The sequence below is a fragment of the Bos grunniens genome, chromosome 16 (assembly GCF_055505025.1).
Source record: "Bos grunniens cultivar Pamir isolate PY7600 chromosome 16, Bosgru_T2T1.0, whole genome shotgun sequence".
NCBI classification, from domain to species: Eukaryota; Metazoa; Chordata; class Mammalia; order Artiodactyla; family Bovidae; genus Bos; species Bos grunniens.
In genome coordinates this window covers 5,415,395-5,429,142 of record NC_141180.1, presented here as the reverse complement: position 1 = coordinate 5,429,142, position 13,748 = coordinate 5,415,395, and the positions used below count along the sequence as shown (strand labels likewise).

General features: G+C 37.8%; 1 protein-coding gene across 44 annotated transcripts in view; it reads right to left on the bottom strand.

The window, feature by feature from the left end:
• LOC147356079 (membrane cofactor protein) overlaps positions 1 to 13,748 on the bottom strand; it is a 39,006-nt gene that overhangs the window by 19,329 nt on the left and 5,929 nt on the right. For all 44 annotated transcript variants that reach the window (XR_015142588.1, XR_015142590.1, XR_015142591.1 and 41 more), the window contains exons 4-5: positions 5,853 to 5,941; positions 4,767 to 4,964 (exon numbers count right to left, since the gene is read on the bottom strand). Coding sequence is in view for 33 of the 44 variants with exons in the window: in XM_086342215.1 (XP_086198341.1) it covers positions 4,767 to 4,964; positions 5,853 to 5,941 (287 nt within the window). In the remaining 11 variants the exon portion in view is untranslated. The remainder of the gene's footprint in view (positions 1 to 4,766; positions 4,965 to 5,852; positions 5,942 to 13,748) is intronic.

The window sequence follows — 13,748 nt, the reverse complement described above, 5'->3', positions numbered from 1 at the left end:
ATAGAATAAACTTCACTTGAGTATGATGCACTCTTATTTTTTGTAAGAAAGGATTTGATTTATTAATATTTTGTTTAAAAGTTTTAGTTCTAAGCCCACTTTGGATACTGTATAACACTTGTCTTGCAGTGTTTCTGTCTGGTTTTGGTATCAGAGCAACACTGTTCTCATGAAATAAGTTAAGAAGTATTCCCATCTCTTTAATTTTCTTGACGACTTTGTATAGGGCTGCTGCTATGTATTCCTTCCTTAAATGTTCGGTATAATAATACCCTAGTGAGGACCTGGGGCCTCTACTACACTTCATGAGGTTTTGGAAAAATATTTATTGAATATAGTGGATCTGCTATCCTGTGTTAGTTTCAGGTGTGCAGCACAGCGATTTACTTGTTTTTTTCCCAGATTATATTCCATTACAGATTATTACAAGATATTGGATATCATTCCCTGTGTGTGCATGCTCAGCTGCTCAGTCGGGTGTGACTCTTTGCCCACCAGTGTCCTTCTCCCATGGGATTATCCCAGGCAAGCGTACTGGAGGAGGCTGCCATGTCCTCCTTCAGGGGGTCTTCCCAACCCGTGTCTCCTGTGTCTCCAGCACTGGTAGATGGGTTCTTTACCACTGAGCCACCAGGGAAACACCAGATAATTCCCTGTACTATGTGGTAGAATCCTTGCTGCTTTATTTTAGGTGTAGTAATTTGTATCTGTTACCCCTATACTCCTCATTGTTGTCCCTAACCAACCCCTTTGGTAACTATGTATTCATCTACTTCACCTGAGTCTGTTTTTGTTTTGTAGCATCACTTGTATTTTTTTATTCCACATTCAAGTGACATCACATAGTATTTGTCTTTCTATGTCTGACTTAATTCACTAAGCACAGTATTCACTAAGTCCGTCCATGTTGCTTATTTATTTCAGGTATAGCAGTTTGTATCGGTTAACCATCCCGTGCTTCTAACTCGCTGCTCCCTCCCCTCTTCCCACTGGTAACTGTAAGTCTGTCTTCTACATCTGAGTCTGAAATCATCTGTATTTTTTTTTTGATCCCACATATAATATTGTGTGTGTGTTTTGTCTCACTTATTACACTGAGTATAATATTCTCTAAGTCCATCCATGTTGCTGAAATGTATTTTATTCTTTTTAAAAAACCAAGTAATATGCCAATATACACACACAAACACAAAACCTGTTAATCCAATCACCTGCTGATGGGCACTTGAGTTATTTGTCTTGGCTATTGTAAACAGCGATGTTATGAACACTGGGATACTTGCACCTTTTTGAATTAGAGACTGCTTTTTCACATGTATACTCAGGACTGTGTCTGCAGATCATAGTTCTATTCTTCGTTTTTTAAGGAACCTCCAGACTGCTTTCTTTACTAGCTGTACCACTTTCCATTCCCACCAACAGTTTAGGAGGGTTCCCTTTTCTCCACACCCCCTATAGCATCTATTATTTATAGACTTTTTGATGATGGCTGCTCTGAAGCCTGGTGACACGTCACTGTGCTTTTGATTTGCATTTCTCTAATAATTTATGATGGTGAGCATCTTTTCATGTACACGTAGGCCATCTGTATGTCTCTTTTGGAGAAATGTTGATTCGGGTCTGCCCATTTTTTAATTGTGTTGTTTGTTTTTCCAATACTGACTTACACGAGGTGTTTGTGGATTCTGGATATTAACCTCTTGTCATTTGCATCATTTGCAAGTACTTTCTCTCATTCCATAGGTTGTCTTTTGGTTTTGTTGATTGTTTCCCATGCTGTGTTAAAGCTTTTAAATTTGATTATGTGCCATTTATTCCCCCCCACCTCCTTTTTTTTTTGCCTTGGCAAACTGACTTAAAGAAAATATTGCTACAATTCTGTCAGAGTTTTATGTGTCATGTTTTACACTTAGGTTGTTACACCATTTGAGTTTGTTTTATATGTGCAACTTATTTTTGTATATGGTTCTATCTAATTTCACTGTATTATATGTGGCTGTCCAGCTTCTGAAGCACCACTTGTTGAAGAGACTGTCTCTTCTCCATTGTCTCTTCTTGCCTTCTTTGTCATAGGCTAATTGATCGCAGGTGTATGGATTTATTTCTGGGCTCTCTCTTCTGTTCATTGATCTATGGTTTTTGTGCCAAGTATCACCCTGCTTTCATTACTGTAGCTCTGCAGTACAACCTGAAGTTAAGGAAAGGACATACCTAGAGCTTTGCTCCTTTTTCTCAGGATTGCTTTGGCAATTCTGGATCTTTTCCATATACATTTTAGGATTATTTGTTTTAGTTCTATGAAAAATGTCATAGGTATTTTGAAAGCAATTGCATTAAATCTGTAGATTGCTTTGGGTAATATGGTCATTTTAGCAATATTAATTCTTCCAATCCAAGATCTAACAACACAGTGTATTTCTCCATTTCTTTAAAAATTGTTCAGATTCCTTTACTGATGTTTTACAGTTTTCAGTATATAGGTCTTCCACTTCCTTGGTTAAGTCAATTTTAGGTGCTTTTTATTTATTTTGGATACAATTTTAAATGGAATTCTTTTTTTTTTAACTTGGTGTGGCATTTCATTATTTGGGTAAAGAAACACAACAGATTTCTCCATGTTCATCTTATATCCTCCTACCTTTCTGAATTCATATATTAAGTTCTTCCAGTAGCTTTTATGACTAACCTAGACAGCGTATGAAAAAGCAGAGACATTGTTGCCGACAAAGGTCCATCTAGTCAAAGTCACAGTTTTTCCAGTAGTCATGTATGGATTTGAGAGCTAGACTATAAAGAAAGCTGAGTGCTGAAGAATTGATGCTTTTGAACTGTGGTATTGGAGAAGACTCTTGAGAGTCCCATGGACTGCAAGATCAAACCAGTCAATCCTAAAGGAAATCAGTCCTGAATATTCATTGCAAGGACTGATGCTGAAGCTGAAACTCTATACTTTGGCCACCTGATGCAAAGAACTGACTCACTGGAAAAGACCCTGATGCTGGGCAAGACTGAAGGCAGGAGGAGAAGGGGATGACAGAGGATGAGATGGCTGGAAGGCATCACGAACTTGATGGACATGAGCTTGAGCAAGCTCCAGGAGATGGTGACGGACAGGGAAGACTGGCATGCTGCAGTCCTTGGGGTTGCTAAGAGTTGAACATAACCGAGTGACTGAACTAGAGCTTTTATGAAGACTTTAGCATTCTCTATATAGAGTATGATGTCATCTGTAAATAGTGACAGTTTTACTTATTACTTCCTATTTTGGATAAATTTATTTCTTTTTCTTTTCTGACTGCTGTGGCTGGGACTTCCAATACTATGTTGAATAGAAATGGTGAGTGGGCATCCTTGTCTTGTTCCTGAATTTCAGGAAGGCTTTCAGCTTTTTACCTTTGAGTATTATGTTGTTTGTGGGCTTGTTGTAAATGACCTTTATTATGTTGAGATATGTTCCTGCTGTACTCAACATGGTGAGTTTTTATCATGAATGGACGTTGACTCATTTGACAAAATTTCTTTCTGTACAAAGATGGTTCAACATAAGCAAATCAGTCCACGTGATATACCATAATAACAAAAGACAAAATCTTCATGAGAGAAAGGTTTAACCTGTTATATTTACAGGCATAAAGTTGTTTGTTTTATTCCTTTATTGTCATTTAAATGTCTACAGTATATTTCTTGACATCTTTTTCACTTGTGATACTGGTAATCTGTATCTTCTGTTTTCCGTCAAACTGCATATAGGTTTATCAATTCTACTGATCTTCTACAAGAAGCAGGTGTTGATTTCTTGACTGTCTCTATATTATTTCTCTTTTCAATTTCATTGCTTTTTCTCTGTCTTCATTATTTCCTATTTTTGTTTTATTTGCTCTTTTTCAGTTTCTTAATGTGGAAGTTCAGGTTATTGATTTGAGACCTTTCTCATTTTCCAATATAAGTAACTTCACGCTTTAAACATCCTTTGAAGCAATGTTTCTGTTGTACCCAACAGGTTCTGATATTTTGTAGCTTATTTTTACTATGCTTAAAGAAATTCTGATTTCCTTTGTTATTTTGTCTTTATTAATTTTAAGTGTCTTGCATAATTTTCAAATATTTGGGGATATACTAGATTATGTTTTGATTTATACATTCACCCCATTTTTGATCAGATAATGTACTCCAAATGATTTCAATTCTTCAAGATTTGTAAAAATTTTCTTATTGTCTAGAATATGGTAATAAGAATAGTCTCTCTTCACTTGAGAAAATATTTTGCTATTATTCAGTGGATCCTTTCTTTCAAGAGGAAAAATCCCTCCAGTGTCTCCCTGCTTTTTGATCAAGCTCTAACACCTCAAATATTCTTTACAAAAAAGATTTTCCCAAGCATTTATCAATCATATCTATGAGACAATTTACATCTCTTACAATTTATACTACCATTTCCTGCAGCCACATTGTCATACTTCTTGTAATACAAGACAACACCTAAGAAAGTGTGTTGAATTTTGATGCTTTCATGGAAAACAGTCCTAACTCATGCAGACGCACAGCAGTTAGCCATGTATCAGCTGGAACGCCAAGAGCCTGCCGGGTGAGAGGCTGGAAACTCCACAACTAGTTTTTATCTGGTTTGACTGATATTAAATCAAATTAGAAACCAACTTAACAGGAGACTCCAGCATATATGACTGCTTTTACTTATAGGTAAAACTATTTACACAGTTTCTACAGTACTTACAAATTAAGAAGGAAATAAATAGAAATATTATTACCTTTACACTGAGGGGGTTGACTACTCCATTCACCATTTCCAATACAAGTAAGCTTGCTCTCTCCAACAAGTGAATATTCATCTGGTCCATTTGAAGGATCACAGCTATAAGTTACTACTTCATTGTATTCAAATACATCCTTGTGGCTATTGGTGTATTTTCCATTTTGAATTTCTGGAGGTGGTTGACACAAAATCTCTTAAAAAGAAAAAAAAAAAGAGAGAACATGAAAGGCTAAAGGGAAGGGTAAAGGATTAAACAGGATTAGTAAAGTCCTATGAATTGCCTTCAATAAATTCATTACCATATGATTGCTATATGCTAGTTGTGAATCCACTATCCATTTAGAAGAAGCTTTTTATGAGAAAATATATTATCCTAAACTCAAGCTATTAATCTACAAATGAATTTCTAGAATAAAACTCATTTTCTTAAAGTCATGAAATATCTACATGAGATACATACATTTACCTGTAAGGCCAAACTAAGTTTTGTTCTCATCATAAGAGATGCTGACAATTTAAAGATATAATATGATCCTGACTAAAAACAGAACTCAGTGCTAGTTGAGAAATGCTTCATAATTTGTAAATGTATCTGTTTGCTAAGTCAGTTCTTCCCATTAATACCAATTATTACTGTCATTTTCACTTTCATCCTTATAAGTGTATTGTGAAATTTTCCAGAGGCTATAAATTGTGTGATTTCTCAAGGGACTAAATCCTGATGTTTTCCTTAAAGCCAAACATTGAAGAAATTTGCAAAAATGTAAAACAAAACCATTATTTTAGATTTTTTTTCATTAAATATGTGTTATACACTAATAGGTACACATTTATTCTTCTTAAAAATGAATTAATAAATAATTATTTTGAAAAATTTTCAGGATTAATTCAATATAATAGAACTGACACAGCATAACCCATAACATTATATGGGTTATGTCTATACACATTGTTGTTATGACAGTAGACATAACCCATATAAGCAAAAGCTCACAGGTGTCTATGTTAATTTGAAAGTATAAGGGAATCCTGAGGCCAAAAGTTTGAGAATTGCTGCTCTACATTCCGACAACATACTTACTTTCACATGTTGGAGGATTATCACTCCAGTTCACACCAGTTCCAGAAGAAACTTCACAATAAGAAATATTTGTCCCCAGTAAGTAATAACTAAATGAGAAAGGAAAGGTTACTATGTTCTTTAGTAGTTACAAGGTGAACATAATAATGAAAACAATTTTACATGGCTGTTTTTCTGCACTAGAGTAACTGGAGAGAGAAGTTCCTTAAACAAAATATAATGGAAATGCTCACTAAATCTGCAACTTAATCAAATAAAAGTCTCTGCATCTGAATGAATACACATTGGCCCACAGCAAAATGTCTAAATTGCTCTGTCATGCTGTCTGGCATCTTTGCCATATCTGGCAAATGCATCACACATTCACGTCTACGCTTTTGCTCACACCTTTCTACTCCGTAAGAACTGGACAGACAGATGAGGCCCTAGAGCTTGGGTTTCGCCCACCCTGGCCCCCACAGGCTACTCAGAAGCTGCTCTAGTGGGGTGTGCACAGATGCCTGCCTGGGTTCAAGTTCCAGCCCCAAGATCAACCTGTTACCTGGGCTTGGCAAAGTCCATTAAAGTTCACATCTTCAGTTTCCTCATATATGAAAAGGGAGACAATAGTACGTATCTCATGAGACTGTTTTAAGGATTGTTTGAATCAGCATCTGGCACAGTGAGTACTAGGTAAGTTTTAGTTCTTATTAATAGTCTTTAGAGTATTAATACTCAATATATAGGCATACCTCATTTCACTGCTGTTCACTTTATTGAGTTTTTAACAAACTGAAGATGTGTGGCAACCCTGCACCGAAAAATCTACTTGTGTTAATTTTCCAACAGTGTTTGCTCACTTCATGTCTCTGTGTCACATTTGGTAAATCTCACAGATTTCAAACTTTACTACTATTATTATATTTGTTATGGTGACCTATGATTAGTGTCTTTCTTGTTACTACTATGACTCTCTGGGGCTCAGATTATGGTTAGCACTTTTTGGTAACATAGTATTCTGAAATTAAGGAACGTACATTTTTTCATACATAATGCTACTGCACAATTAACAGACTATAATGTAGTGTAAACACATGTAAAAACTCATTTGATCTGCTTTACTGCAGTGGCCTGGAAGTGAACCTGCAGTTATCTCCAAGGTATGCCTATATCTTTCTAATAGTAAAGTGGTTTAGCAACACTACTCAATGAAATCTTCTCTGATCGTTTAAATTCATACTACACTCTTCTCCTGGACTCTCATGGTAAAGATCATGAAAATGATCTACTTGGTGCTTTTCATTTACTATTTTGTTTTGACACCTCTCTATATAGTGTTTCTCAAGAAGTCTACAACTTCCTTGAGTCTCCTGGTACCTAGCAGCCTCTTTCTATCTATTCACCTGATCTCCTACTATTTTCACTTGATCAAGTTAAAAAATACCCAGTGTATCTGCCTGTGCCCACTTCCAGATGACTTTTCCCCAAGGGTTAACGCACTGACTCTACATTATGACACGTTAAGTAAAGGACTCTGGGATGATGGCAAGACAGGTGGCAACAGGAATCTGTCTCCCCACCTTGACGACAGGTTCACTGATAGAATCTGCCTGATTTCCACTGTTTTGGAAATCTAGAATCTCTTCATGACTTGCAATTTGGAGAAGACTTGGACAGGTAAGTTAACTTAATTTCGGTCAATCAGCTTTCAGCACAGCGGCAGCTCCCCACCCCCGATCTCAGCAGCCCTCTGTGCACACGCAGCTGGAGCAGCTTGTAAGTAGCCTGCGGGAGCTAGGGTGGGCAAAAAGGGGCCTGCCCTCCAAGGAGCAGGGAATTTTGCTCTTATCACTGCTGCTTCTACTCCCAGAGGAGCAAAAAAGAGACGGGCAGCCACTGTCTCACACCTCTGCCAGCTTTTCCAAGCTCCTTCAACACTGGCCAAATGATTTCCAAGAGATTTGAAAACCAGCACCCCTTGCTGCCTCCTTCACTTTTTTCCCCCCCATTAGCAGAAGTGTGAGTGAAAGTGACTCAGTCATGTCCTACTCTTTGCAACCCCATGGACTATACAGTCCATGGAATTCTCCAGGCCTGAACACTGGAGTAGGTACACTTTCCCTTCTCCAGGGGATCTTCCAACCCAGGTCTCCCACACTGCAGGCAGATTCTTTACCAGCTGAGCCACAAGGGAAGCCCAAGAATACTGGAGTGGGTAGCCTATCCCTTCTCCAGCAGATCTTCCCAACCCAGGAACTGAACCAGGGTTTCCTGCATTGCAGGTGGATTCTTTACCAGCTGAGCTATCAGGGAAGCCACTAGCAGAAGCTGGACATTAAATACTAGGATATTCCAAAATAATTGCCATGTGGGAAAAAAAAAAAAAATTAGAAAGCGACTGTGCACGCCCAGAGAAAGACTCAGAAAAGACCTGAATCGGCACTGAGATGCCACACAATAATCAAAAACAAAATCAAAACAAAAGAGGGGCGAATCTGATTTTTCAGAGTTACCACATTGTTAGATTTCATATATCGATTCCACAAAAAGTCACAAGGCATACAAAGAAACAGAAAAAGAATCTATGGCTCATATAATGGAAAGATAAATGAAAAGAGCTTTTTTTCTGAAGGAGACCTTATGACAGATCAATTAAACAAAGACCTTAAAGGGGGTGTCTTGTGAAGTCACTCTCTCTGGAAATAGGTGGGTGCTGGTTCTGCCACCCCACTTTTTGTCCACAAAGCAGCCAGACAGTAGACCCACAGATGCAGATCTTTGTGAAGACCCTGATGGACAAGACCATCACTCCTGAGGTCAAGGCGAGTGTCACCATGAAGAAAGTTATAAAGTCAAAATCAAAGACACGGGGCATCCTGCCTCACCAACAGAGTTTGACTTTTGCAGACAGACAGCTGAGGGGGCCAAGCTCTCTCAGACTATAATATCCAGAAAGAATCCACACGTGGGGTGGCATCATCAAACCTTTCCTCTGCCAGCTTTTCCCGGAAGTACGACTGTGAGAAAACAATCTCCGCAAGCGCTGTGCACACACGCTGTCACCTGCCACAGGAAGCGAGGCCAGACCAACAACCTGTGCCCCAAGAAGGCCAGTCAAATACAGCCTCTTCACTGGCTCATCTCTGCCCCACAGGGCGGCCCCCTACTTTGGCTCTGTGGACCTGGAGCCTCAGTGAAACTGGGAAGAAATAAATAACAGCCGTTAAGATGGACAAAGAACTAAAGGAAGAAATATAGAAAGTCTAGAGAACAGTGAACCCAGTGGAAATATCTATTAGAGACAGAAAACTAAAAAGAACCCAAAAGTAAATTCTTGAGTTGAAACTTACATTAATGGAAAAGAAAAAGTCACTAGAAAAACTGAAGGCGTATTTGAGAAAAAAGAATTAATAGAACTGATATAGGGTAACAGAAATTACTGACTTTGAGAAAGAAAAAAGATTGAAGAAAAATGGATACAGCCTAAGGAATCTGTGGGACCCCCAACTATGGGGCTCTCAGAAAAGGGACAGAGAGAATTCTTATAGAAATAACGGCTGAGAATTCCCCAAATTCCATAAAAGACATGAATATGAATATGTCAAAAGCTCAAAATCCTAAGATGAATACAAAGAGACCTGCATAAAGCCATAATAAAACTTTCAAAGACAAAGAATACTGAAAACTGCAAGAGAGGAGAGAAACATCACATGTCAAGCATCGTAAATAAGATCATCAGCAGATTTGTCATTAGAAATTCAGAGTTCAGAAGCAAGTTATTGATACAATTAAAAAAAACCAACTCAACCAAAACCCCTCTATCCAGCAAAACTGAGCATCAAAAATGAGGGACAATTTAAGACATTCCCAGAATTAAAAACTTAAGAAGTTTGTGACCACTATACACTCAAGAAGAAATGTGAAGGGAGTACTGAAAAGGGAATGAAAGGTCTCAAAGTCTTAAGCATTAAAAAAACATAGAAACTCAGCAAAGGTAAATATAAAAGCAATTATAAAAGCTAGCATTACTGAAACAGTGGTTTGCAACTACAAATTTTGTTTTCTATGTGATTTAAAAGACTAAATTATAAAATAAATAGATTATTAAAGTAGAAGTTAGCATTACAATTAACTGTGTAGACAGCAGTATGATATCAACAACCAGAAAGGGTGGGTATGGGGCGGTAAAGGACTGATTATGTAATTTATCGAATTTAAGTTGGTATAAACTCAACCTGGAGTGTTGTAACTATATAGTGTTTTTTTGTTTTGGTCACGCTGTGAATCTTATTGGACTCACAGCTTGGATCTTAGCTCCCCAATCAGGGATCGAGCCTGTGCCCCCTGAAGTGGGGGTGAAGAGTCCCAACCCCTGGGCTACCAGGGAATTTCCATGTACAGTATTAAATGTAATTTCCAAGGGTAACAACAAACAATACAGCCATAGGATATATACGTAAAAGGAAATGAGACAGGAATTTAAACATTTCACTACAAAAATCAACTACACAAAAAGACAGTAATGCAGGAAATGAAGGACTAGGCGAAAAGCTACAAAGTATACAGAAACCAAACAGCACAATAACGGCAATAGGTCCCTCCTTGCTCCAACCAAATCCTGTCTGCAAGAGACTCGCTTGACAACACAAGACATAAATGGAGTGAAAATGAGAGCCTGGAAAAAGATATTAGTAACCGTAACACAGTTGAGTAGGTACACTAAAATCTGACAAAACAGACTTTAAATTAAAAAAAAAAGGCTACAAGAGACAAAGAAGGAAATTTTATATTAACAAGGGTTCAATACTGCAAGAAGACCTAACAGTTATAAACATTTATGCACCTAATGACCTGCCATCAAAATATATGAAGCAAGAAATGACAGAACTGAAGGGGCAAAAAAACATTCCTACATAATAAGCATTTCTCCAATATTAGTTGGAGACTGTAATACCTAATAATGGACAGAACGACTACACAGGAGATAAACAGAGGACCTTAATAAGAAAACCACCAGATCTCAGAGACATACGAAGCACTCGAGCCAACAAAAACAGACTCTACAGTCTTTCCAGCAGCACGTGGGGCATTCTCCAGGATAGACAATATGCTAGGCTATAAATAAGGAAACAACGTTATTCAAACATAATTAATTATTTAACAATAATACTATGTTTATTTTATGCTACAAATTAAAGTAATAGATTTTAAAAGGTAGATATTACACAAAGTATATTCTTTGACCACACTAGGAAGAAGTTAAAAATCATTACCAAAAGGAAAACTGAAAATTCATGAAACTGTGAAAGTTAAACAGTATGTTTTAAATCAACCAATGGTTCAAAGCAGAAATCAGAGTGATTAAAACATACCTTGACAAATGGGAATGAAAATATAACATATCAAAACTTATGGGATTTAGTGCCAAAGGGGAAATTTATACCTATAAATGTTTACATTAAGAAATGGTACCTCTGAAAGTTCAAACTAAGTTTACAAGTTAAGGAACCAGAAAAAGAAATAAATCCAAGGCTAGCAGAAGGAAGTAAATAATAAACATTTATTATGGTTTAGTTGCCATATTAGAACAGAGATAAACAAACAAAAACAGAGCAAAACAATAGAGAAAAATCGAAGAAACCAAAAGTAGGTTCTTCAAAAACTGCAAGAGCTGAAAAACCTTTAAATAGACTAAAAGTGATTAGACTCAAATTACTGTCAGAAACAAAAGTGGTAACGCCACTACTGATTTGACAGAAATAAAAAATACTGAGTGTCATGAACAACTTTATGCCAGAAATGGAAGCACGAGATAAAACAGACAAACTCCTAGAAACACAAAACCTACCACGACTTAATCACCCAAACAGATAGGCTGAATAAACCCTAACTAGTAAGGAGACGGGAGAAGGAAAGGCAACCCCCTCCAGTATTCTTGCCTGGAGAATTCCGTGGACAGAGGAGCCTGGTGGGCTGCTGTCCACAGGGTCGCACAGAGTCAGATATGACTGAAGCGACTTAGCACGCATGCATGCATTGGAGAAGGAAATGGCAACCCACTCCAGTGTTCTTGCCCGGAGAATCTCAGGGACAGAGGAGCCTGGTGGGCTGCCATCTATGGAGTTGCACAGACTCAGACACAACTGAAGCGACTTAGCAGCAGGAGCAGCAGTAAGGAGACAGAATCAGTAACCAAAAATCTCTCAATAAAAAAAAAAATCTGGATCTGATGGTTTCACTAGTGAATCTAACAAACATTTAAAGAAGTAACACCAATCTTTCCCAAACTTTTTCAAAACACTAAAGCGAAGGGAAGTCTTCTGAGCTCATTCTATGAGATGAACGTTACCATGATAGCAAAATTTGACAAAGACACAATGAAAGTTAGATCAACAGCCTTTAAAAACACTGATGCAATTAACCTCAACACAATACTAGTAAACAACTCAACAGCATCTTAAAAGGATTAAACATCATGAGCAAGTGAGAGTTATCCCGAGAATGCAAGGGATGGCTCAACACATAAAAAAGTCAATCATTGTAATAACCACATCAAAAGAATGAAAGAGAAAAAAAGCACATGATCACCTCAACTGAGGCAGAAAAGAACTTGACAGAATTTGATCAGAACAGGCAGGGACAGCTACTGTTAGCACTTTATTCAGCATGGTACTGGACGCTCTAGCTAGAGAAATTCAGCAAGAAACAATATATATATATACATTTCTACTACATAGAAAACCCTAAAGATTACACACACACACACAGAAACAAAAATACAAATGTGGGAACTAATAAACTCAGTTTATTATTGAGTTTATTGGGCTCGATAAAGGACAGAAATGGTATGGACCTAACAGAAGCAGAGGATATTAAGAAGAGGTGGCAAGAATACACAGAAGAACTGTACAAAAAAGAACTTCACAACCCAGATAATCAAAATGGTATGATCACTCACCTAGAGCCAGACATCCTGGAATGTGAAGTCAAGTGGGCCTTAGAAAGCATCACTATGAACAAAGCTAGTGGAGGTGATGGAATTCCAGTTGAGCTATTTCAAATCCTGAAAGATGATGCTGTGAAAGTGCTGCACTCAATATGCCAGCAAATTTGGAAAACTCAGCAGTGGCCACAGGACTGGAAAAGGTCAGTTTTCATTCCAATCCCAAAGAAAGGCAATGCCAAAGAATGCTCAAACTACCGCACAATTGCACTCATCTCACACGCTAGTAAAGTAATGCTCAAAATTCTCCAAGCCAGGCTTCAGCAATACGTGAACCGTGAACTTCCAGATGTTCAAGCTGGTTTTAGAAAAGGCAGAGGAATCAGAGATCAAGTTGCCAACATCCGCTGGTCCATGGAAAAAGCAAGAGAGTTCCAGAAAAACATCTATTTCTGCTTTATTGACTATGCCAAAGCCTTTGACTGTGTGGATCACAATAAACTGTGGAAAATTCTGAAAGAGATGGGCATACCAGACCACCTGACCTGCCTCTTGAGAAACCTGTATGCAGGTCAGGAAGCAACAGTAAGAACTGGACATGGAACAACAGACTGCTTCCAAATAGGAAAAGGAGTACATCAAGGCTATATATTGTCACCCTGCTTATTTAACTTATATGCAGAGTACATCAAGAGAAACGCCGGGCTGGACGAAGCACAAGCTGGAATCAAGACTGCCGGGAGAAATATCAATAACCTCAGATATGCACATGACACCACCCTTATGGCAGAAAGTGAAGAGGAACTAAAAAGCCTCTTGATCAAAGTAAAAGACGAGAGTGAAAAAGTTGGCTTAAAGCTCAACATTCAGAAAACGAAGATCATGGCATCTGGTCCCATCACTTCATGGGAAACAGATGGGGAAACAGGATCAGACTTTGTTTTTTTGGGCTCCAAAAACACTGCAGATGGTGA